Source organism: Taudactylus pleione, unplaced genomic scaffold, assembly GCF_031769625.1.
Source record: "Taudactylus pleione unplaced genomic scaffold, aTauple2 ptg000191l, whole genome shotgun sequence".
In the NCBI taxonomy this organism is placed as follows: Eukaryota; Metazoa; Chordata; class Amphibia; order Anura; family Myobatrachidae; genus Taudactylus; species Taudactylus pleione.
This window is the reverse complement of record NW_028284593.1, coordinates 3,682,559-3,707,990: the sequence shown is the minus strand read 5'-3', so window position 1 is coordinate 3,707,990 and position 25,432 is coordinate 3,682,559. Positions and strand designations below refer to the sequence as shown.

General features: G+C 42.4%; 1 protein-coding gene across 2 annotated transcripts in view; it reads right to left on the bottom strand.

Moving 5' to 3' along the window:
* The window catches only part of DGCR8 (DGCR8 microprocessor complex subunit), a 48,728-nt gene extending 23,747 nt beyond the window's left edge, over nucleotides 1–24,981 (bottom strand). Inside the window, exons 1-7 of one of the 2 annotated variants that reach the window (XM_088476680.1) lie at nucleotides 24,879–24,981; nucleotides 17,785–18,780; nucleotides 17,314–17,473; nucleotides 16,393–16,535; nucleotides 7,216–7,486; nucleotides 6,409–6,606; nucleotides 5,880–5,981 (exon numbers count right to left, since the gene is read on the bottom strand). In XM_088476680.1, the coding sequence (XP_088332806.1) occupies nucleotides 5,880–5,981; nucleotides 6,409–6,606; nucleotides 7,216–7,486; nucleotides 16,393–16,535; nucleotides 17,314–17,473; nucleotides 17,785–18,507 (1,597 nt within the window). In that variant the 5' untranslated portion in view covers nucleotides 18,508–18,780; nucleotides 24,879–24,981. Of the gene's footprint in view, nucleotides 1–5,879; nucleotides 5,982–6,408; nucleotides 6,607–7,215; nucleotides 7,487–16,392; nucleotides 16,536–17,313; nucleotides 17,474–17,784; nucleotides 18,781–24,857 lie in introns of both variants that reach the window. The other variant, XM_088476681.1, reaches the window with a different exon arrangement.
* Between the last annotated feature and the right edge of the window lie 451 nt (nucleotides 24,982–25,432).

The following is a 25,432-nucleotide window of genomic DNA, read 5'->3' as shown; positions in this document are numbered from 1 at the left end:
TTGTGCCCCTTCTACACAATGCCTACAGCAGTAGTGCCCCTTACACATAATACCAACAGCAGTAGTGCCCCTAATGCAATGCCACTTATGCAGTGCCCTAGTAGTGGTAGTGCCCCTTATGCAGTGTCCTCAGTAGTGGTAGTGCCACATGTGCAGTGTCCTCAGCAGTGGTAGTGCCCCATGTGCAGTCAGTACCCTCAGAAGTGGTAGTGCCCCATATGCATGGCCCACAGTAGTGATAGTGCAGTGCCCACAGTGGTAATGACTTATGTAGTGCCCTCTGTAGTGTTAGTAATACTTATTCAGTGCCCCCCAGTAGTGCTGTCTTTTATGCAGTGCCCCCAGTAGTGCTGCCCATTATGCAGTGCCCACATTGGTACTGCCCCTTATGCAGCATCCCCAGTAGTGGTGGTGCCCCCTATGCAATGCCCCCAAGTACTAGTGCCCCCGGTAGTAATGTCCACAAGTACTAGTGCCCCCGGTAGTAATGTCCCCAAGTACTAGTGTCCCCAGTACTAATGCCCCTAATAGAAGTGCTCCCAGTAGTGAAGCAGCTTACAAAAATTATAATATATATATATACACATACATATATATATATACACATATATATATACATACACACACATATATATATATATATATGTGTGTGTGTGTGTGTGTGTGTGTGTGTGTGTGTGTGTGTGTGTGTGTGTGTGTGTGTGTGTGTGTGTGTGTGTGTGTGTGTGTGTGTGTGTGTGTGTGTGTGTGTGTGTGTGTGTGTGTGTGTGTGTGTGTGTGTGTATATATATATATACATATATGTGTGTGTGTGTATATATATATATATATATATATATACACATATACATACTATACATACACACATATATATACACATATATATATATACATACACACACACACACACACACTACTTACCTTAAACCCTGCTCCCGCATCTGCCGCCTCCGGTCCGCAAGCTGCTCTTCTGTCTGAACTATGGGAGAGATGTCATGAAATCTCTCCCATAGTGCACTGCACACACTGCGGGAGCCGGAGCTCAGGAGTGAGCTCCGGCTGGAGGTGTGGTGCAGGTAGGGAGCCAGGTGCCCGCTTGGAACAAAATCTCAGCGGGCGCCCGGCAAATGGAGCCTGTTGGCTGGCTGCGGGGAACAGCTGCCCCCGGCCGTCGGGCCACCCGACAGAGCTCTGCGGGCCACGGGTTGAAGACCCCTGCTGTATGTATATAAACAAATTTAATTTTTTTCCCTTATCAAGATGGCATAAATCTATTATTTAAAATCAAACGAAAAATATGCAAAGCATAAATCCCCATAATTAATCAGGAGCATATATGTTTTTACATCAGAGTTTTAAAATGACTTAAGGGGGAATTGTTCAAAACAAAAAAAACAGGGCAGAACATACAAGACATCCCAATCATATACAATAAATATCTAAACCACGAATGAGAATATTAGTGATAATCATAATAATAAAAAAGTAGGAAAACTATGACTAATAGTGATAGTAGTAGTAAGATTTTATTACAATAAAAAAATGAATAAATATACTAACAATATATCTGAATAGATATATATATATATTAGTTATATATATATATATATATATATATATATATATATATAAATAACCCTAAGAGCACAAATTCTATTACATTATTACTGTAGAATTTATCAGAATGTACCTACACATAACTTTATGAGTGATTACATTAATAACAATACTACCATTTTTATCAGCAACAATCAATATATGTATGTGCAAATGATAGTGGAATTATGGCGCTGCCCTATATTATATATATATACACATATATACATATATATATATACACATATGCATACACATATATACATATATATATATATACATATACACACACATATATATATATATTGACTGTGTCTTGCTGGTTTTCAAGTCTCAAATTCACTCTGCACTATACTCAAGATGGGTGACTGCTTGGTCCCTTTACTTTGGCCACTTGGTTCAACGGTGGATTTCTAAGATAAGAAAGTGTGGAAAAAAGGACAAGCACCTGATAGTGTGGTATCTCTGATATTAAATATTTAGATGATATGTATTTAGCATATATGCGCATACCGCATGTACGCTTGTCAGTTAAGCATATTAAGTGCCTTTCAATATCAGTCTGGACTCCTCACTGGAAGATCCTTTCTCCTCACCTTATATTTTCAAAGTTCAGGGAAACTGGATAATATGTAGCAACCTTACCTAAGCAAATAAATTGCCTTCATAGTACCTGAATAGTCTGTTGTGAACAACAGAATTTATTAACACAGTATACATATAAAAATAAAGTTAAAGAAAGGTGTTCATCTTATTTTCCCATAGGTTTATGTGGAGTAGTCCAAACAGTCCTTTTGTAAGTAATGGGGATTCTGGATAGGGCTGGTAAGTAGGTCAACGCATTTCGCCTTGTAAAAGGCTTCCTCAGGGGTAATAAAAGTTATTTACAGGGAAGCCATATATATATACACGTTTTTAATAATTCTGGTGAGAGGAATTTATCCCTTTACGTTGATCACTTATTGCAGGGCTAGGTTGTCAATCAGAGATCACATATACGTGACACCATATACTTATTCCAGAAACTAAAGATCACCTGGCGTCCAGGATGTTTTTTTCACCCTGGACGTCCAGGCTCTCTACACTAACATTTAAAAAGGCATTATCAGAAAGGGGGTCTCTGATGGACAACGCAGCTTTCTGTTGGATGCTATTTATTTTAACACACAATTATTTTCTGTTTGACTCCACCCACTATTTACAGGTGCACGTCACAGCCATGGGCACCAAATTCACCCCGAGCTATGCCAATCTACATATGGGGGCCTTTGAAGAGGACTGTATCTGGAATGGTCATGTGGGTGCAGGGCTAGTTACTATGGCCATTATATAGATTTGTTTTTTTATTTGGAATGGGGATCACTTATATGCAAAAGAATTCACTATTTTTTTTTTTTTTAAATCAGAAAAATATTAATCTACACTTCACATTTTAGTCATGTATCTATTGACTTTTTGGATATGACCCTATCTGTGGAGGGTAATAAAATTATATGAACTTCATACACCAAATCAGTGGACTGTTGTTCCTATTTGCATTATATCAGTGGCCATTAACGACCTTGGGTTAATATACCAAAAAGCCAAATGGGACGGATTAGACGTAATTGCACAAGAGATCGAGATTTTGAAACGCATGCATTAAAATTGCGGCATTTCTGAGAAAGGGGTTATCCAGAAGAACTAATAGATGAAGTATAAAACCATGCTAGCAAGGTCCACAATTTTAAAATAAATAAATTGAATAAAGGAAATACAAGTACAACATATAAACAGCAAGCCAGCCCTAATGATAAAAAGGATATAAAGAATGAGGATAGAGAGATCTTCACTCATTTTTATTTCTCAATTTAATAACAACTCGAGACGAATCAAATCCATAATAAATAAGAACTATAAGATATTACATCATGATCCAATATTGTCAAGGACAATAGAGGAGAAACCTAGAATAGTATTCAAAACAGAAATGTTCAAAGTTTTTTGGCACCCAGTACTTTCAAAAATAAGCAGACTAATGACAATTTGGTAACATGGCTTCCAAAGAAAGAGATAGGCAACTTTTGTTGCAACCACTCTAGATGTTTAACTATGTATATGATAAATAGAGAAAGCATGGTTAATGCCACCAATGGAGATAGCTTTAACATCAAACCATTTATAAACTGGCAATCAAGTTTTGTCATGTATGTCTTGCACTGTAATAGCCCCAAATTATATGTGGGCCGCACTACTAGAACCCTGAAAGAAAGGTTCAGGGAACACCGTATTAATATCACAAAAGGCCTAGTCACAGTGTGTCCATGCACTTTAAAGAGAAACGTGAGTGCAACCCACAGGGGTTGACAGTACTGAGTGTCGAAATTATAGAAAAAAAAAGAGGTGGCGATAGGTGCCTTAGATTGAATATCCACTCTGACTCAGCTTTACACAGACTCCAGACCCTACAACTAGATGGCCTAAATGAGGCTTTGGAATTTTTGGAACGATGGATGCGGGCGTGGGATTTGTCTCTCCATCCATACGTACTGTCTGGTGGATGCAGGGGACATACACCCCATGCTCGCATCCTTCTCTAGCTTGGTGGCATCGGTTTTCTGCCCACCGCCCTTCTGGTCTTCCCTTTTTCCTTTCACCAGAATTAATAAAAACTCAAAATAAATACATACATATATATATATATATATATATCTATCTATCTACATCTCAATATACTATGATTGTTGTTGATAATAATGGCAGTATTATTCTAATCATTATAAAACTGGCATCAAGTCATGTGTAGGTGCATTCTGATAAATTCCCTAGTAATGGTAATAATGTAATAGAACATGTGGTCTTAGGGTCATTTACATATAGATTCTCTCATATATAGAACTAACATTCAGATATAGTGTATATATTGTTAGTAATTTTTCATTATTTTTATTATGATAACAAAACTGTAACTACTACTACTACTGTCACTATTAGTGGCATCATTGTTTTCTTCCTTTTTTATTATTATGAGGATTATTATTATGATTAACACTAATTCTAATTTATGGTTTAGAAATTTAATGTATATGATTGGGGTGTCTTGAATTTTCTCCCCGAATTTTTGTTATGAATAATTCCCCTTAAGCCATTTTAATAAATTCTGATATAACAACATATATGCTCCTGATTAATTATGGGGATTTATGCTATTTATATTTTTTGTTGATTTTAAATAGACTTATGCCATCTTGATAAGGAAAAAAAAATGTGTTTATAATACATACAGTGTATGGTGAAAAACCTGTGCAATATACAGATACAAATTGGAAAGAATTACAAGCCAAAGAAAGTGGGATTTGCACCAGCAGTCCAAAAGTTTAATCAAATGAATTCCCAATTTGTAATAACCAATAGGATCGAGGACCTTGCTATTTATTTTAGCATGTTGTAAGGAGGAGCTACCAACTTGAAAAAATGTCACAGGAGTGTGACCGAAACGTGCAGTTGCTCCCAACATCCTGCAGGTGCTCCTCCGTTGTATGCGGCCTCAGACGTCCCAGACCCAGCGGCGGAAGTGGTGTTACTGCACGAACATCCACCTGCAAGAAACATGTGAACCAGCTGACGTGGACAGGTATGCCTCAATCACTGGGCACACAGATAACGGTAAATAACCCATAAAAGGAGGACATTTTTAAGAGTGCTGATCGAGACCCTCCCCAAACACAGGGGACTCTCGGCACCTATACCCTGGGCGAACTAATAGCCCTACACACCGGAGGTAATTGTTGTTAACAGCTCCGCTAAAGTTCTGATAAATCTAATGCTGTAAGAGCGGGCTGTACATTTTTAAATATTACAAGTGCAACCGACTTTACCTACAGTTATGTTTTCCTTTTGATCAAGCATATAATAAGGAAAAAGTATAAATTCAACTCAAGCTGCTACAATTATCAATACATAGCTGTGGACAATTCTGTTGTTGCCATTTAATATGTTGCAATTATATCTGTTATATGCTGATTTAGATGTATGAGTAAGTTTTTACAAGTTGGCTTGTAGGCTGTTATGAGATAGATCTATATATATATCTATCTATACACACACACACTTCATAAATCAACTTCCAGTTTGTTATATGTAGGTTTTTATTTTTCATTAATATGAAATTATTTCTATCAGCAAAAACATCTTCAAAAGTTTATCACCAGGAATTATTAGCATTTTCCCTATGTGATGCGCTGAACTGCTACAACACTCCATTACACCATGCAGAAGCATGCAATGAATTTTACAATTCTTACCACATTCAAAAAAGTTGTAAACAGGGCGAACTTTCAGGACTCGCTGCATATATTCATGGAGGATGCAAACTTCAGACTTCCCATTGGGATTAATAACAAACTCTAACAAATAAAAACATTGGTTGGTTGTCATAAAAAAAAATTATAGGTTTTTAAAACATTATGCCTACCATGTGTATTATTCTCAGAGAACTCCAAGAGTACCTACAGATCTGACAGTGATCCACAACTTTATAGAATAAGTACAAAGTTATTTCAATAAAGTATTAGGAAAAATAATAAAATATATACTGTACACTCACTGACATGACCAATGCAAGTTTGATCAATTTTAGCTGCATCTTGAATACATAATAAATATATACATATACACACACACACACACACACACATACATACATATATATATATATATATATATATATTTATATATACACACACACACACACATACATACACACACACACACACACACACATACACACATGCAGTACAATATAGAATAGTAACAGAAATGAGGTCAACAAACCTTTCTTTGTTGGAGCATCCTGGACAGACAAGGTGATAAGTTTCTGATTGGCAGGTAAAATGGGTCTCTCAGACTCCGCCTGCTTACGTTTCACCTCGCGGTTGAACTGCCTCCTTTCTGCCCATGTCCTGAATTTCTTAACAGTAACTTGCTCGAAATCAAATCTTTTTTCCAAATAGCTTCGGAAATCTTCCAGGTCTAATAACACAAAACATTTTATGTGATATTTCTACATAAATCCATAACTAACCACCTGCATTCAAAATTCAGGCCTCATCATGGTGTATCCTAAACCACAATACTCCCAGGCATGTTTCCCTCACGTCAAAAGCTTGGAATGGGTTTTTGGCCTAGGAGTCCCCTCTAATATTTGAGCTATACATTTCTCTGCAGACAGCAGAAAGTCTAGCACAACACTGGAAAGCTCCCCTTATACGTGCAGAACAGAGAATGGGACCTCTGACAGCTAAAGCTGCATACACACGGTACAATCTGTACCACCAATGACTTGAAAGGTATCTTTCAAAGATATCTTTCAGTGAAGTCATCCTGCCACATCTCTGAACAGGCAAAGTTGACGATATCGTGCAAGTTGGCCTTCATGTACGGACGATCATAGATGTCGTTATCGCTCATACGGGAACGTGCATCGTTGGGTAGTTCACTGCATAAAAATGAACGCTATATCATTGAACGATATTGCTATCGTACCGTGTGTACGCACCTTAGGTTGACCTCGGTTATTAAATTAAAATATGGTATAAAATAATATTTTGTTATATGATTGTAATATCTAATGCTACTCACCAATGGATTCATCTTTGCACACTTCCACTTTTGCCTTCACCTGCCCCAGTGCTCCCTGTGCTATGTCCCCTGTAGTCTCTCGCTCATCTGAAGCAAAGTTATCAGCAGCAGTGGAGTCCGGCTCTTCAGTCTGGTGCTCCAAAGATTTTTCACATGGGATTTCCAGAGGACGGCGGGCTAATGCAAAATCATTATTCCGCTCCTTCTCTTCATTGTCCTTCATTTTCTTATAATGCAAGCAAGGAATACTACTGACGGGAGGATCATGTTTCTAAAATGACAAAGAGCATACATACAGATCACCCCAACCATTATATACCAACCATTATATAGACATTTATTTAAAAGCGAGAAATATATATGCAGAATTCTTCTATTTTTGGGCCCTGTTTTACTCAAATCTTGTAGCATATTTATTGCTTTTATGTAGAACAATGCATAAACATTTCATCTAATGTTTCCGGGAACAGTGTACAGCCATGCCCCCATTCCGCCCCCCAAACACTGCAGCATGTCAATCATGCTGCAGCTAATGGGAGAGACTGAGCGACATCACTGGACCTGTTCTGTACATGCGCAGACGCCTAAACATTCGTTGTGTATGCTAACCAGCAAGGCCCTATGACTGTTAAATTTACATACTTTAATTCATTACTAAAATGTATTTTAAACGCACAGCTATTGTCATTCGAAGTTAAAACTATTTTTTTAAGTCAAGAATTAGTGTGAAAAAATATAGTAATAGTGAGTTGAATAAACAAAATTATGAACTGATTATTATTTGTAAAATAGATTTCCCTGACTGATATTTACAAAGACATTAGATTTCAGGATATCGCATAATGTGAAATGTTCCCCTTAATAGAGTTTGTAAATGGCTTAAGAGATAATTCAGCTCTCTCCTACGGTGTATTATTCATGTACTGGTTATAAAATTCGATAGCAGCTATAGTTTACGCCACACTGTTATTACTTAAGCTAGGTACAAACTGGAGCAATGTCGGGACAATATGCTGTTACGAAATGTCATATCGTCTACATCACACAGTGTGTACGCATGATTGCGCACTCCAGCGTCACTAGCGACGGTCACCAGGTTTGATGTGCAGCACATTAAACCTAGCGATATTGCTGTGGCCAATGCATCGTTAAGTCGTTCATTAAAGTCATCCAGTGTGGAGGCACAATCACTGTTTACAGGCATTCGTTGCACGTCACTCCAGTGTGTACCTAGCTGCAGTGTTCTCCCCACGCTCTATGTCCCGGGCGCAGCGTCCGGCAAGAAATCTCTGCCGCCCGGCACTTAGCATTCCCCCCCCAGCCACAATGTGCAACGTCTCCTAACCTCTGAGAATGAACAGTGATAAAAGGTAACGCTATATAGCGTATTCTAAAGTTTCTCTATCTCTGGATGCTACAGCTGCTGCAAACAATTACCAGGTAGTGTCCTGGTGAAATATAGATCACAAAAGATAAGCAGCGCTTGGAGCATTCAATTAATAGGGAAAAAAAATGTTTATTCATATATGTCAAATATTGAATATAAAATGACATATACAGTTTACAGCAAACTAAAAAGAGGAGAAATAAATCCCCACATATATACTTAAAAAGTCACAGCCTATGCATATAATAGTACCACCGAAGGGTGAAACAATGAAAAAAGGAACTTGCATATATTCAGTTTAAAATGTCCTTATGTTTAAAATTTGTATCCAAACAGTTCCAAAGGCAATAGTGTCTATTTCTGTTGGTAACAAAAATAGTTACTGAGTATAAGAAAAATATGCTCAAGGCAATGTCCCGATGTGATGGAGAGCAAAACGGGATAAAATGGAGTCACTGTACAGTCCCGTACCACCCCGTTCTCCTCTTTTTAGTTTGCTTTAAACTGTATATGTCATTTTATATTCAATATTTGACTTATATATGGATAAACATTTTTTTTCCCTATTAATTGAATGCACCAAGCGCTGCTTATCTTTTGTGATCTATATGTCTCCTAACCTCTGCCACCGCTCACTTAGCATTCCCCCCCCTGGCCACAATGCGCAACGTCTCCTGGTCACCCTCAATGTGTGCCTGTTGCCAAGAACACGGATATGACGCCGACGCTGGTGCCAGATGTGATGCCAACGCTGGACTCCGAGGTGCCGGGCGGTGGACACAATGCATTGGGACGGGGGGAGGTGCCAGTCGGGATGCTGCTATGGTAGGTGCCGGGCAGCGGACGCTGCATTGGGACGGGGGAGGTGCCGGACAAGGGGTGCGGCTATGCAACGGGGGAGGTGTCGGGTGGATGACCGTGCTGGGCAGGGGGATGTGTCAGATGCAGTGCAAAGATCCCTCCCCCTGTATAAAATCACAGGCGCACTGTTCAGGCGGGAACAGTTGCCTGAGCTGATTAAAGAGAGTAGTCCTGTGTCCACTCTCTGTGTTGGAGCTCAAACTAATCTGTGGGGACTGTATTTAGGAGCCTTAGGGGCCAGTATCTAAGTGCTGTATAAAAAAGAAATTCATTTGTGCCAGCAAGTCACCTGTATTTGAGGGTGCTATAAAAAGAAATTCATTTGTGCCAGCAAGTCGCCTGTGTTTGAGGGTGCTATAAAAAAAAAAAAAAAAAATCATTGTGCCAGCAAGTCACCTGTGTTTGAGGGTGCTATCAAAAGAAATTAATTTGTGCCAGCAAGTCACCAATATGGGTGCTATAAAAAGAAATTGATTTGTGCCAGAAAGTCACCTGTATTTGAGAGTGCTATAAAAAAAATTCATTTGTGCCAGCAAGTCACCTATAGTTGAGGCTGGTATAAAAAAGAAATTAATTTGTGCCAGCAAGTTAGGCCTGTATTTGAGGGCTGTTTAAAAATAACATTTATTTGGTGCCAGCAAGTGGGGACAGTACCTGGGAGCTGTTAAAAAATACATCTGTGTTCAGCCACTTATTACCCATAATGAGTAAGAATTTAAATCAGAACACAACAATTTTAAGTTTTTTTTAAGAAAAATGAAAATACTAACAAAATCTCAGCCAGAGATTTCCAACAAGAACACTTCAGACGAGGCCGGACCATCTTCTGAATCACAGTCTGTTTCACATAATAAATGTTTCTCTAAACATCGCAAATCAGGAGTAAACTATGACTGGTTTAAAACATTTCAGTGGTTGTTGGTAAAAGATAGTGGAATGATGTGTTAACTTGTATAAAATATGGAAAGAGACCGGCTGCAAATAAGGAGGTAACTTGGGTGACTATTCCATGCAAAAGACTCCGTAAAGAAAGCTTACTTGACCATGAGCAAAGTAAATTACACACCGATTCATGTTCAAATATACTTCAAAAACGTGTTCTTGAAGAAACAGGGATAGGAGACATTGAACGATCAGTTTCAATTTTGATTAACTTGCAGAGAGATGCTTTTGTGGGAGCTTTAAGAAGTATGTATTGCTTGGCAAAAAACGAACCACCACATACTACACTGTACGGAAATTTGATTAAGCACTGCAAGGCTATGGGTTGTACATATTTACGCCATCTTGATATTGGAAATTATGCAAATTACACTTTTGAAAGAATAATGCAAGAACTGCTTGACATCTTAGCTTCACAGATCAGATGTGAAATACGAGGGTTGTTCAAAAAGTAATGCCTAACTGCTCCTAACTCTGAAATAGTATGCAATATTTATTTGTGACTATGTCAATTTGTAGTTTAATATGTCTGCTAGCTATATATGTCTTTTTGTTTAGGTAGTCCAAGAAATACCATGGAATCAAAGGTGAAACAAAGAGCAGTCATTGAATTTCTGGAAAAAGAAGGCTGCAGTGCTACAGAAATCCACAGAAGACTGAAAAAAGTGTATGGTGAGCGTACAATTGACTATAGCAATGTCAGAAGGTGGATGAAGCGTTATCAATAGGGAGAATCATCCGTGTGCGACAAACCTCGTGGTGGCAGACCATCAACTGCAGTGACAGCAAAGAACCGACACAAAGTCGATGCCACGATTCAGAAAGATCGTCGTGTGACCATCAGAGATATCAGTGATGAACTTGAATGTAGCCATGGCATTGTAGAAACACTAGCGTTCCCGCTAGGCTGTTTTAGCGGGGCGCGGCGCCCTGCCCTCCTTCTGGAGGGCAAAAAGCGCCCTGCCCTAACAGCCTGCGGGAGCCGTTCTCACCCGCGGGACGCAGTGTCCCGCGGGTGGACAAACATGCAGTGACCCGGTCACCGCCAGAGAATAGACGCCGGGCGCATGCGAGAAAATGTTTGAGGGCAGATGGTGAATTTTTTGAGTAGAGTCATTCTGTTACCAAGACTTCAAAGTATTTTACTGCAAATTTTCAAATCTGTATCTATAATAAAATTTGAGTTGTGAGCACTTAGGCATTACTTTTTGAACAACCCTCGTACTTAAACAATTGCATTCAGCAGAATATTTCAGTGTTCTAGGTGATGAAACAGACATCTCTGTTATGAAGCAACTTATTATATACATTTAATATGTTTGTCAAGTAAAAAAAGAGATTACTGTTAGTTTTATCCACATGTAGTATCATTGATGGCAAAGCTAAAACTATAACAAAATAATTGAACAATTTGACAATATAGGGTTGAAAAAAATCTAACTTGGTGGGCCTAGGCTCTGATGGAGCTGCTGTTACGATTGGGAAGCACAAAGGCGTAGCAAAGACAACTGTTCTTTTTTCAAAATTCCCCAGTTAGAATGGCAGGTTTAACTGAAATCCAAAATATAGTGAAGTGTCCTCAGATTAAACTTAAAATGGCAAGTGACACTAGGTGGCTGTCTGTTGACTTTGCTGTACAGTCTTTAAGAGAATCCTTGGTGAGTGTCATTGCTGCACTGGACAGAGAGGCCACTGAGAGAAATGACATCAGAGCTGAAGGTTTAAGCAAACACTACCGGAGGAACAAAGGGAGGCAGAACCCTCAGAATATCCTGAAAAAACATCCTAACATCAGGCAACGGGGCGATCCTTCGCTGAAACCAAACTGCAAGTGCAGATGCCTGAACCCTCAGGGGGGCCAGACGAAGACCCCGGTCTAATCCGGCCTGAAGAAAAGACAGCACTCGAGAGACCTTAAACACTTTAGGATCATATTTTCTATGTTCACACCACTGAAAATACGAGTGCCAAATTCTGTAATAAATGCGGGCACAGGAAGGTTTCGTGCCCTAAGCATTGTCTGAATTACGGAAGTGGAGAAATCTTTGGCCCTCAAAATGGAAATTTCGAAAGACACACCGTCAAAGGCAGACGAGGAAGGTCCGGATACAGGCAGAGACCCTGTATTAGCAGGTCTGGCCTTAGAGGAAGAGGTTATGGAGTGTCTATGGAGAGACTCTGGAGGTCGGTGAACCAATGGCAGGAGACTCTCCCTGGTCGTCCACTTTCCCTGAAATGTGTGTTGACCCAGTCACGGCTTCCCATCCGGAGGCCGGCATCAGTAGTGAGGAGTACCCAATCTGGAATCCAGAATGGGTGACCCCTGTTGAGACGAAATGTCTAACCACCATGACCGGGACAGTCGCACTTCTGGCAAGAGATGGATCGTCTGGAACAGGGAGTACCACTCAAAGTCACAATGTGAGAGGATTAACCGTTGCAATGGTCTGGAGTGGAATTGAGCATATTCCACCATGTCGAAGGGGGACACCTTGGATCCCAGAACCTGCATTGCCGAGTGAAGAGATACTGACTGGTTGTGAAGAAACTGAAGGGCCGCAATCGGGTCTTCTGGCATATATATTCTCTGTGCCAGAGAATCTAAGCGAGCCCCTAAATGTACCATCTGTTGTACTGGGAGAAGCGACGACTTCTTCCAATTTATGATCCACCCATGTCTGTGTAAACAGGTAATTGTCAGTCTGAGATGATGCTGCAACACCTGTGGAGATTGTGCCAATATCAGGAGATCGTCCAGGTAAGGCAGTATTCTGACTCCCTGGCGCCTGAGGTAGGCAGTCATCACTGCCATGATTTTGGTAGACAACCCAAAACACAGCACCTGAAATTGGAAATGTTTCTGCAGCGCCGCAAACCTCAGAAACCGTTGATGGGACAGTGTAATTGGCACATGAAGATATGCATCCTGAATGTCCAAAGACACCATAAAATCTCCTGGTTCCATTGCCAACACAATTGACCAAAGGGTTTTCATACGGAATCTGGGTACCCGGATAAATGTATTGAGGCCCTTTAGATTGAGAATAGGCCGGTGAGACCCACTGGGTTTTTGGATCAAAACAGGTTGGAATAATAAACCTTTCCTAGTTGATTCACTGGAACCCAGATTATTACCCTTGAGACTAGCAGAGAATGAATGGCCTGCTGGAGGGCCAAGGCTTTCACAGACTCCGCTGCAGGAGTTGTGCAAAAAAACCTTTGCAGGGCACTTCTCTGGAAGGTAAGGGCGTACCCCTGAGAGACCACTTCACGAACCCAGGCGTCTGTTGTTTTGAGATGCCAGGTGTCTGAAAATTGATAAAGTCGGCCTCCTACCATGGGATCCCCCAGGGGAGGCCTGTTCCATCGGGCCGTGGGTTTATCCACGGACTTGGAAGCCGGACGTGTGTTTGCCCAGGGTTTCTTAGAGATTGTGGTTTCCTGCGAGAACTGGTTCTAGAGGAAGACAGACCTTTTGCTTTTCCGTATGGCCGAAAGGACGACTGCCTAGGTCTAGGAGTCGATGCTGAAGGTAGACCAGCTGTTTTAGAGGCTGCCACCGTAGCTACAATCTTATCCAGTTCAGTAACAAACAGAATGCCTCCCGTAAACGGAAGGGATTCCAGGGCTTTTTTGGATCCTGCATCTGCTTTCCAGTCCCTTAACCAAAGAGCTCTGTGAGCCACGACTGAGACCGCTGATGCTTTAGAGGATAGCATCCAACGCTGCCTCCAATAGGAAGCTGCCTCCTTAACATAGGAGATCATGGTCAGCTGTTCTCTGGAAGGTCTTCCAGTGCCTTCATCCATTCCTCAATGACTTTAGACACCCAGGCCGTAGCCATGGCCAGGTGAGTAACAGCTCCTGATAGAGAAAAGACCGCCTTGAGACAGGATTCAAGTCTCCTATCTGTGAAACCCATAAGAGAGGAATGCAGCGGGTATGGGCAACGTGGCGCTCCTGACCATATGTGCTACATACGAGTCTACTGAAGGCGGACCTTCCCATTTGGCGCACTCGTCTGGTGGAAGGGGGTATAAGGCTGCAACCTTCTTTATAATATGGAATCGCCTATCCGGAGAACTCCATGCTTCCCCCATAAATTCCGAGAGGTACTCAGGTTTGGAAATTTCAGCTTTCACAACTTTCAAGCGCCTTTCTCTGCACTGGCTCCTCATTATCTATTTTTAGCACAGCTTTGACTGTCTGCTGTTGGAAAATTGTCCTCTCCTGATAGATTCCTGAGGAGCTCTGTATATCCCCACACTCATCAGAAGATGCCCCAGAGTCCGTAGGCTGGACGGAATAATAGGATGAGGCCGACTGCCTTATGGTTTTAGGCTGTACCAGTCTAGCTGCTTGCAGTGGTTGCTGAAAGGCAGCAGAGGACGAAGCCATCCTCTGATTTGAGTGGGGATAAACATAGTAGGTTGTAGCTGCTGAGGGTACCCCATAGTCGGAGCCAGCCTAGGGGCTGCCAACCAGTCTACAACCTGTGCCATGATCTGGGAAAAGCCCGAGGGGGTTCCTGCCAAGGAACTGGCAGGTTTGACTGATGTGGTGACTCTTTAGAACAGTGACCACATAATCCATATTGTATGAAATCCTGAGGGGATAACCCCCCTTTACAGGCCACACATGACACCAGCACCGGGGCTTCAGCCACCTGCTTCTCAGTTTCTTTGGACATCACTAATGCTATGCAAAGTACTTATATAATGTGACAATGTTTCACACCCAAAATAACCCACACACCTGTAGCAGAGGATTTATGAGGAGAAACAGCAGTGATATATAACTGACAGTTATTCTAGTACAAAAAGGCAGTATAACACACATCAGATTTCACAAGTCACATGCAATGCAAATATATATATATATATATATATATATATATATATATATATATAGTTAGTAAGCTCTTTTAGTCAACTACAAACAGCCTCAGGCCAAGTAGGATATCGAGCTCTGTATAACCTGATCACCTAGGGAGAGGCATACAGGGAGACAGACCCAGCCTCCTGAGAACACAGCCACTGACAGCACCTGAGAGTGGTCTCTGGCCGACTCACATACAGGGATGCTGAGCGGAGCAACCTAGAAGCGGGAACCCTCGAATCTAGACCAGCGTCTGGGTCGGGGCCGTCGGGGAGAGCGTACCTCCCCTCTGCTATACAGATCCACCCGGCACACTGACGCCGCCATTTACTTTACCCCTGGCTGTCAGGATCCCTCATGTCCCGGTGGTCCAGTGTGGGAGGCAGTTTACCTGTCTCCTCACTACAGCGTTCTCCGGTGAGCCTCCACCGCCGGAGGCACGGACTGCCACGTGGTTCCCAGCCGCATCGGCCGGGGGGGAACCACCTTACCTGCATCCCCGATGTTCCCGGCTGCAGTCCTGGGCTCAGCTTCTGCCACCCGCCTAAATCACCAGTTCCCTCACTGGTGTTGCAGCGCCGGCAGGGGAAGATGGAGCAGCAGCATGGGTGTCAGTCTGGACGCCTAGTGCTGCTTACTCCTAAGAAAAAAAAAAAAAAAATTGTTTGGGACTGTTTGCAGCAGTTCCACTGTTCAGTAAGGTGCCTCCTGTGCGCCAAACAAAAAAACTAACTGCTTGTAGCCAGGGGCGGGGTATATGTGGAGGAGGACCCAGTGCATCCTGGGAGCTGAGAGCTTGTTAACTGTTTGGTGCCTGGATCACCCTATGGACCCCGAAGAAGAAATGCAAATTGAATGAACAGAAATCTAAATCAAATAAATATTTGGTGTGATGACCCTTTGCCTTCAAAAACAAACCTTTGTTTTAGGTCTGTACTGGTTTGGAAACTCCTGTTAAAAGTAAATGGATGTGAATTTATATCTCAAGTAAAGAAAGCATTCAGTGGAGTAGGTGAAATTTGTGAGAAAAGCAAATGTGTTCTGACATTTACAACAAGTGAAACAGTGAGAAATGTGGCAAGCAGCATATGGTTTCCTTTTGTACGCACTCTTATGCTTCCAGTTCCCAAGAAGTAAGGCCTGGACCAGGTGACCACTCTTGTTTCTCTATGTAAATAAACAGGAATGCCAGAGTTATGGAATGTCATGATCCATCCATCAGGTAAGGGTTCTGTAGGAGGGCGACCACGACCTTTATATTGGAATAAAAAAAATAAAAAATCCTTACATGAAGCCAATTTCTATATAACAACTGAAATTATAACTTTTTGGGTTATTAACCACTTAACTGGTGATTTTTTTTCCCCCACAAAACCGCTCAGAGATATTTTTTCTTTTCTTTTTTAATAAAGTTTAAAAGTATTTAATATATTAAAAAAAATAATTATTTAAAAAACTATATCTAGGATTCTAGGGGTTGTTTTGCACCCCCCCCACCATGTCCATAGGCCCCAGTTATAAAATAACTTCCCACCCTCCACTGACAATAGACCACCCAGTGGTCATAAATTCTAGTAACAGTACCCTCCAGACACTGTGATCCTTGGCGCATGCACCCTGAAGTGCCAGTAGCACAGCATTGTGGAGAGCGATTCCAGAAGTGATTTCGACAGTCATAGACCGACACGTCACGGGGTCTGGGGAGTCAGAAGGAGATTGTTCTGTACTTGTGCAGAACTGATCTCCCTGTTAAAGCAGGGGGACACAATGGGGTGGTGCAGTCACATGTGATGTGACCTTGCCAGCTGAAGCACTGCTGGATGCTGTCGCATCACGTGATGTCACCAGGTAAGTGGTTTATGCCTGTCCCATTGTCAATTGAAACTAAAATGAATTAAATCTATTTCTTATACATTCGCATATTTAATTAGTTTGGGTCAAGCAACTGAACTGAGCCACTGTTCTATGTAGATTTGCAGTCATAGCATGCATCCAACACTGGAACATAAAGAGAGCAAAACATTCCTTACTTTTTAAAACTGTTTTTATTTTGGTTATCATTGGTTGCACACTGGTCTCTCCATCTGAATGGTGGTCACTTTCATGGTCATATTTTTCTTCCAGTTTTCTCTTCTTGGGTGTATGAAGACTCTCCTCCAGTAGCGCATCCACATCGTTATCAAAGTCATCCTGCAAAACAAACTATCAGGCAAGCCCCCTCTACCAAAAGCTGGGAGAGGTAAAATCCCATTTACATTCAGCAGAAGCATGTACCTCCAATCTGGAGCTAGAGAGGATGGCAAAAAAACAGGTCTACAATATGCGTGACAACACAACACTCATTTACAATCAGTAATATACATTATACATATCAGGCAAGAAGTTAGGATGCATATGAGAACACACGACAATTAATTACAAAAGGCAGTCTAAATAAGAGATGGCATGCTTAGAATTAGTAGGATATGGGATGTTGTGTCAGCCTATATAAACAAACATACCTCATAGTTGTATATCAGGGATTCTTCATCAATCTTATCACTCTGAGGAACTGATTCCGGTGCAAACTCTGCTCCGTCCTCGTCTATCTCCATCACATTCTCAGTGAAATCCTCCAGATCATCAAGAACAGCATATTCCACTTTCTTCTCCTGATCAGTTTCCGCCTCCTCATTTCTTTTATTTGCAATTTCATTATTACCCACAATTTTACCATTGCTACTATCAGCAAAAGGACAAACATGCAAGTCTCCATTGACAGTTTTATTGCTATCTATGGCTGTCAGACCCTCTGACCCTGCTCCAGTGTACAAAACCTTTCTATCTTTGCTTCTGCAACTCTCTGTAAAACTTACACTAATTTTAACATCTTTAAGTAATTTGAGATCTGGAGTAAACCTTTTAACTGTTGGTGCATGGCGAGCTGTTCTGGGACTTTGGTCACATTGTAATGGATCTACCACTGAAAGATGACTCTTGTATGAAGACGACCCTTTAGTGAGTAGCTGTGCTCCGTAGTTTAGCTGCAGGTCCCCAGCTGGGGTTTGTGACTGTCCATCACCACCAGAGCCAACGTCCATTACCTCTGCGTCACTGGACGTTTGCAGGGGAGGTGGTGGAGGCTCTTCATTTGGCGGCAGAGGTGGGGGACAAGCAGGTGTGAATTCCATCTCCTTGCTTCCATGTTCGTCAGGGGGAGGGACTACAAGCTCACACTGCTCCATACTTAATACTAAGTTAGCACAACTAAAGACTACACAAAAAGTACTTAACAAATAACTATTCTTTAGTCCTAGAAGGTGACTTTCCAACAATGTGGATAGAGCATATCTCAATTGGCAACACAGATGATTCAGTTAAGCTGACTACATTGCTCTTTTCATTAATGTAGACAGCCTTCAGAAATACTGTCTCTATTACTGGAAATCACAATGTATTCAGCTTAAGAAGAGAGATCGCTAGGCAGACATTGTGGTACTTTCCGGCTTTTTTTCTACCTGGAAAACAGAAAGACAAAAAAAGGAGGGAAAAAAAAACAACAAAAAAAAAAAAACTTAGATGTGCTAATAAAACTGTTGAAAAATACATTATGAAAAACAAAGAAAGTAAAGATCTTTAAAATTGTTAGAAAACAATTTCTTATATTACATTTTTATTCATAATCCCAAAGTCATTTTGGAAGGCACTATGGGGCCTATGTATCAAGCCGTTTTATACATAAAATTATGGAGAAACCTCAATTTTTGCATAATTTTATGTATTGTAGTTATGTACTAAAAACACAATGCAGTAGATTTCACAGAAATCTCCAGCAAAGTGCTAAGTAGCGCTGTAGATTGCAGTTCCCATTATTATCTTTCGATCTCTTTCCTGCAGCCGGCTCTGGAAGTGGACATTGTGCGCAAACGTGGTGTCAGCTTTTCCCCGGAGAAGTCTTTCACTTCTCCAATTTGCCGAGGATATAACTCGCAGGAACACCAGTTATTGCAACTGCTGTCCCTGCAAGTTCCCTTTTGTACATAGAGGGGATATTTTCATTAAAAGTGAAAGTATCCCCAGCGATGGGGATAAGCGCGGTTGGTCAGCAATTATTAGTACATAGACCCCTATATCTTTAGGCTACTAGGAAACATGCTTAGAGGGGTATTCAATATGGGAGCGAAAAGTCCATGCTGCACTTTTCGCTCCACATCGAAGCTTTTCCTGGGATAAAGTAAAGTATCGGGCACGCGCCTGCTTTATCCCCGTATTCAATGAAAACGGGGCCGGCGAAATAGGATCGGCGACAAAAACCGGGATTTACCTGAAATAAATTGTAGGACCCCCCCTAAAGCTGTCAAAACATGGGGAATCACTATGGGTACCCCCGTTTTATCCTGCAAATTAAAGTCGGGGTTTTAAATAGCCGCGGCAGATGTTTTTTTCCGACATTGAAGTGATGCAGAAGAGCACTTAGGTTATTTTTTTTCATTTTTTTAAGTGGTCCCATCAAATTTGGGGTACATGAAAATGGGTACTAGCATATTTTTATGTCCCTAAAGTAATTTTAAAAAAATTCAGCAAAAATGCACCTGCCGCTAATAAACTATTCTAGAAAACACCTGCCGCATACTTACAGAATAGCCCTGAACCTATTTCCCACACTTTTTTCACCCCAATTTTGAAATAAATTTTTTGGGGTGTCCCTATTTTTTTTTTTTAAATACTTTTTTTGACACAGTTATTTTTAAAATGTCATTCCCAGGGGTGCAGGCTATTTTTTTTAAGCCTGCACCCCTAAACCCCAATTCTGCACTTTTTTTCGCCACCTATTCAGTGGTGAAAAGTTATCCCCGTTTTTTTTTCAAAGACTTTTCGAACCTGCGAAAAGTCTTTGAAATTGAATACAGGGATAATTGAAATCGGCGAAAATGACGTCATCAGCGATAATTTATCACCGATTCCGAAATTTTTGCTCCAAATTGAATACCCCTATTAATCTCTCTTATCTCTCTACTTAGATAAAGTGACAGGAAAGGAAAGACTAGGGTTTCTACTAGCCTATTTTATTTTTACCACAGATCAAGATAGTTTTTAGCGCAACTCTGGTGTAATGAGTGTCCGACGGATCAAATCAATTGTTGCTTCTGGTGTAAATAGCCGCGGGAGCAAGATTTTTCCTGGCATGCCCCTGAAGTGACAAGCAGAAACATGCAACAAGTCTATGGTTTGGGTGTGCTAACCAAAACTTTAGATGGGTTTAGTAGTTTTAAGCAGCTAACAAGTGCGTTAAAAAAAAAAAATATGTTGAATATCACCCCATCACTTTAGATGATAAATAAGAAGCGATCAGGAAAAACAATTAAATCGCCCCCTTTTTGTCTCTCATATAAATAACATAAGTGGTTAGGAAAAGGATAAACATCCCACAATCAGTATACATACATAATATAACCAGTAAGAGGCAGATCTGAGCTGTCTAGGCACAGTCTCCCACCTCAGGGTTAGACACCTATCTTATTACTGCCTGCTGCTCCTCTCTCGTCCAATGTGCTGATTGATTACATCAGACTTGTTAGGAAAAGCTGCTACTACTGGACATGTACAGCAACTACCTTATGTCCTTTATACTGCATATTGTGGTCACAGCTCTAATAAAATTGTATTATATACTACTGCCATTGGGGCTATGATTGGAGCCGCCGGCAGAGGGAAAGGGAGGTTTCGGGGCAACTGGGGCCCAGTGATAAATTTCGTTATTGGAACATGACAGCCTAAATTTAAGTTTCTGCCAGGAGCAACTAGTATTGGCTCAATATTAGACAAGTATATATTGCTATTCCATAGACAAAAAACCTTACGGTTTCACATGTCCCATTAAGGCTTCTTAGACATAATCTGAAATTTCACAAAACCTATTGAATTTCTGCCAAAGCAATGAAATTCCGATCATTAAGGCTGACGCCTTAATGGATGTGTGCCTTGTGCAATACAGATACGGTATGCCATTACACCCTGTGGTTAACTGCAGATTCAGAACTCTCACAGAGTGAGATTGCAGTCACTCACAAAATGGTGGAGCTAATTCACAGAACTGTGTGCTCATTGGAATACACACATGCAGTCTATGCAACTGAGGTCTGAGCAGAAGATAGAGCTGCACATATGGAATAAGAGTGGTGTGGATGGGTGAGACAGAAAGGTGTGTAGAGGGGATGGGGGGTAGAATATTAAGCAGTACAGAGGGGGGGGAGGCAAAGTGGTCTGAGCAGTATGTGGCTCCCACATCCCACTCAGTGCCCACAATCTTCCCATTGGATCACCACAGCAGTCTCACTGGGTTCCAACATCCTTCTCACTCCATACAGCCATCTTATTCAGAATACACTCACATTCAGCTCCCTAATTGCTAAAACTATCATACTCTGTCTTTGCATGTACACTTTCTTCCCCTATACACCTCCATGCTGCTATATCTTCCCCAATCCCTACTGCTGTGTGGTCTCCCAACTGTGCTAGTCTGTGTTCCCTCATCCGCACCGGTCTTTCCCCAGCTGCACCGCCCTGAATCCGTGCCACTTTCTTTCCTTCTGCACCACTGCCTTCCCCCCAGCCACGCCGCTCTGTCTTCCTCCATCTGCACCACTCTATCCCCCCCAATTGTGCAACTCTGTCTCCCCCCCACTACTCTATCTTCCTCCTCATCTGCACCAATCTGTCTTCATCCATCTGCACCTTTGTCTTCCCATGTTCATGCCACTCTGTGCCCTCCCCCCAAACCGTGCCACTGTTTCCACCCCATCTGCTACACTATTTTCCACCCATCTGCATCACTTTGTTCCTACCCCTATCCGCACCACTGTTTTCCACCCATCTGTATCACTTTGCTCCCCCCTACACGCCTTTCTGTCCCACCCATCTGACTGCTGAATCTGCAGTTAACCACAGGGTGTGATGGCATACCATATCTGTATTGCGCAAGGCATGCGTCCATTAAGGCGTCAGTCTTAATGATCGGAATTTCATTGCTTTTTTAAGTTTGAGTGGCAGAAATTCAATAGGTTTTGTGAAATTTGAGATCATATTTAAGAAGCCTTAATGGGACATGTGAAACCGTTAGGTTTTTTGTCTATGGAATGTCATTAGGGTTTGAAGGAGAAAACTAGGCCACCTGCCGGGCCACAAAATGGTACATTAGCGCAGGTGGAGGAAGGCCGGCACACAGGTGGTGTTTTGGAGGTGCACAGGGAGAGATGGCTGTGGGGTGGGCTGCAGGAGTGCGGGGCAGCGGGAGCAGTGCACAGGGGCATCAGCTGGCGACAGAGGGGCTCACTGGCGCAAGGCATGCATCTGAGAAAATAAATCAATAAGACACAGATGCATTGATGTATCAGTGAGATCTATCTATGCATCTATTTAAAAATTGAATATGTGTAAAAAAAAAAAAATTAAAAAAAGAAAAAGGGAGGCACCAACCCGCCAGGGCTTCGGCATCTTCGCCTAGAAGGTGGCAGCCAATTAGCTCTTTTGCGCGGCTGCCACCTCCCTAGGGCTTCTGGTGTCCTCTTCACCTAGTGGGCGGCAGCCTGTGCGAGCTCTTTTGCATGGCCACTGCCCACTAGGACTTCCAGCATCTTCTTTCTTCGGGAAATCTTGACAGCTCCCTCTCCTCCGTCAGACTGCCATTCCGCCGCCTCGCGCTGGCTTATATAAGCCAGCCAAGTGGGCAGGGTGATGACGTCGCGAGCCGTGATTGGCTCGCAGCAGCCAGATATGAATTTAAAAAATGGCGCTGAGGTGCCATTTTTTAAATCGGCTCCGCTGCCGAACTTGGCAGATTAACTGGCAAGGACTAGATCCTCTCGGATCATGGCCCGCCGCCAACACCCACACAGACGCTGGGTCCCGCAGGCCGCACCACCGCCATGTTCCCGCCCGCTGCCATTGAAGGGTCGCCCCGCTACTAAAGCCCGCAATCTTGGTGCACCCAAGTGAAGCCACAGTGAGTACACCTGCTGGAGGCTCCTACTGAGGCTGCGCAACGAATTGAAGCTTCCCATCTCTTTAATGGCGTAATTGTGAGGTAATAGTTTAAAAACTGTAACTTTCTCAATTACCTGAACCCCAAAAGGCCCTACCCTGGAACAAGAGCTACCTAATAAAACAAACCCCAAGACTAAATTCGCCCCCTACCCTGAGTTATGCCTTCCCAAAAATCCCCCATAGAGAGCAGCAGTAAAGTGGTCCTGAGAGGTCAGAAAAAAACTGACAGTTGGAACTTTAGAGATTGTTCCCAAATCCTCATTTTTTATTTTTCTTGCCCTGAAATTTGGCATGCGACACCGAGCGACAGTTCCACCTGTCCATGGCAAATTTCAGCTCGGTACTTCCTATAGCTTTTGAGGTGTAGCCCCTTAAACACCATAAACCCGTCCCCCCCCACCCCCCACCCGGAATTCTCTATGGAGAATTCCGTTTTTTTTCGATCCAGCCTTAATATAAGGGCATGACTGAGCCCTTATAATTACAGAGACCTGGAGCTCGCAACATATGTTATAGGGAATTGAGCAAGTAAACGCTTCATGCCAATGCCACATTCTATTGCTCCTTTCCAATTTATATAGGATCAGTCTGGTAGATTACATCTGGAAAAGTATAGGCTAGTTATGGGCCCCGTACATCAGCGACAGATTGCCGCTATCCTGCGATGCTGCAACCCGGCATTGCAGGAATCCAACATGTTGGATTTTCCAGATAGGACGATCGCGATCAAAAAACAATCATGATCGTCAAATAGGGACATTTAACATGTAAAGTTTCAGCGATCCTGCGACGGATCGCTGAACATCGATGGTGGGCGGTCGGCGTTTCCACCTGGCAGATCGGCATTTCCAATCGCATTGCTAAATCCCGTCGCAGATGTATGGCCACCTTTACAGTATATAACATGCTTGTGTATATGGCTGGGGCAAAGGCTTGTATGTAAAATGTGAATGGAGCACAAGCTGACAGTGCCTGAGTACTGCATAGCTTGCCATGTTAACATACTGTAAAGTCAATAAACGATGTTTGTACATGGCTCATACATGTTAGATAATTGCACATTCATTTGCCAAAGGGAAAAACAGTTAAAAACCGTAATATTGTAAAGAATAACGGTATATGCCGGCGCTATATAAGCATTAATAAGCCCCAGGAAAGCTACCCAACAATAATAACAGAGCCTACACTTGCTCGCAGTGACAGGCATATAAGACCACTTATATTCGTTTATGTGAGTTTTGTTGCAGCTTTCCAGTTTTAGTCCGAGGCCCCATACTGACCACGTCTCGTTCACACTAACACCGAGCGGCACGGTAAGGTCCGGTCACCAGGCGGGACAGCTACGTTATACGGATGTATTGTTATATGAGACTAGCGCCGTGGCCACTGGCACTACCCCTCGGGGGTTACATGAAGAGATGCATGTAGAGCTGTACTAGTGCGGGCTGCCCGGTTACATGGAGGCTGCAGGCCCACACTGACTAAGGACAGCGGCCTCCTCCCGCTAACACATATCCACATCCCACCACACGTAACACCGGCCTACACTCACCCCACCAGGTCACTCTCTCACCTCCAGCGAGAGGGCTCCGGCCACTCATCACCATGTCCAGTCCAGATGGATTCCCGCCGCCATCTTGCATAGACTGCCGGCTCCAGACAACCGCACCGACCCGTTCTCCAATCAGGGAGGCGGGATGGGGGACGGCGCCGCCACTCGGCCAATGACGGAAGATAACGTCATTGTACTCAGGTACTCTCCCCCAATGAGGAGATGGCGGAGGCGGGACGTCTGAGCCCCGCAGCAAATCGGGCACAGGAAGGTAATGTCCTCAGGTTGGCGAATGTGTGCTGGCCCGGGGTAGCCACCCTGACTGTCGCGACACTCACTCACTGACTACTGCAAGGATGAGAGTGGTAGGGATGTGACCATATATAGCTGCTCCCTAACCAGTGCTCTCCTCCTGTCTCCAAACAGCCGTCTCTGCTGTGGGTCTAATGTGCACATCAGTATATGACCAGTGACACCTAAACATGTGTCTATATAATAACTCCGTAGGAGTATCATCCATACACTACAGATGTATACATTGTATATTTATTATGACAAACTTCAAGTATAACTTT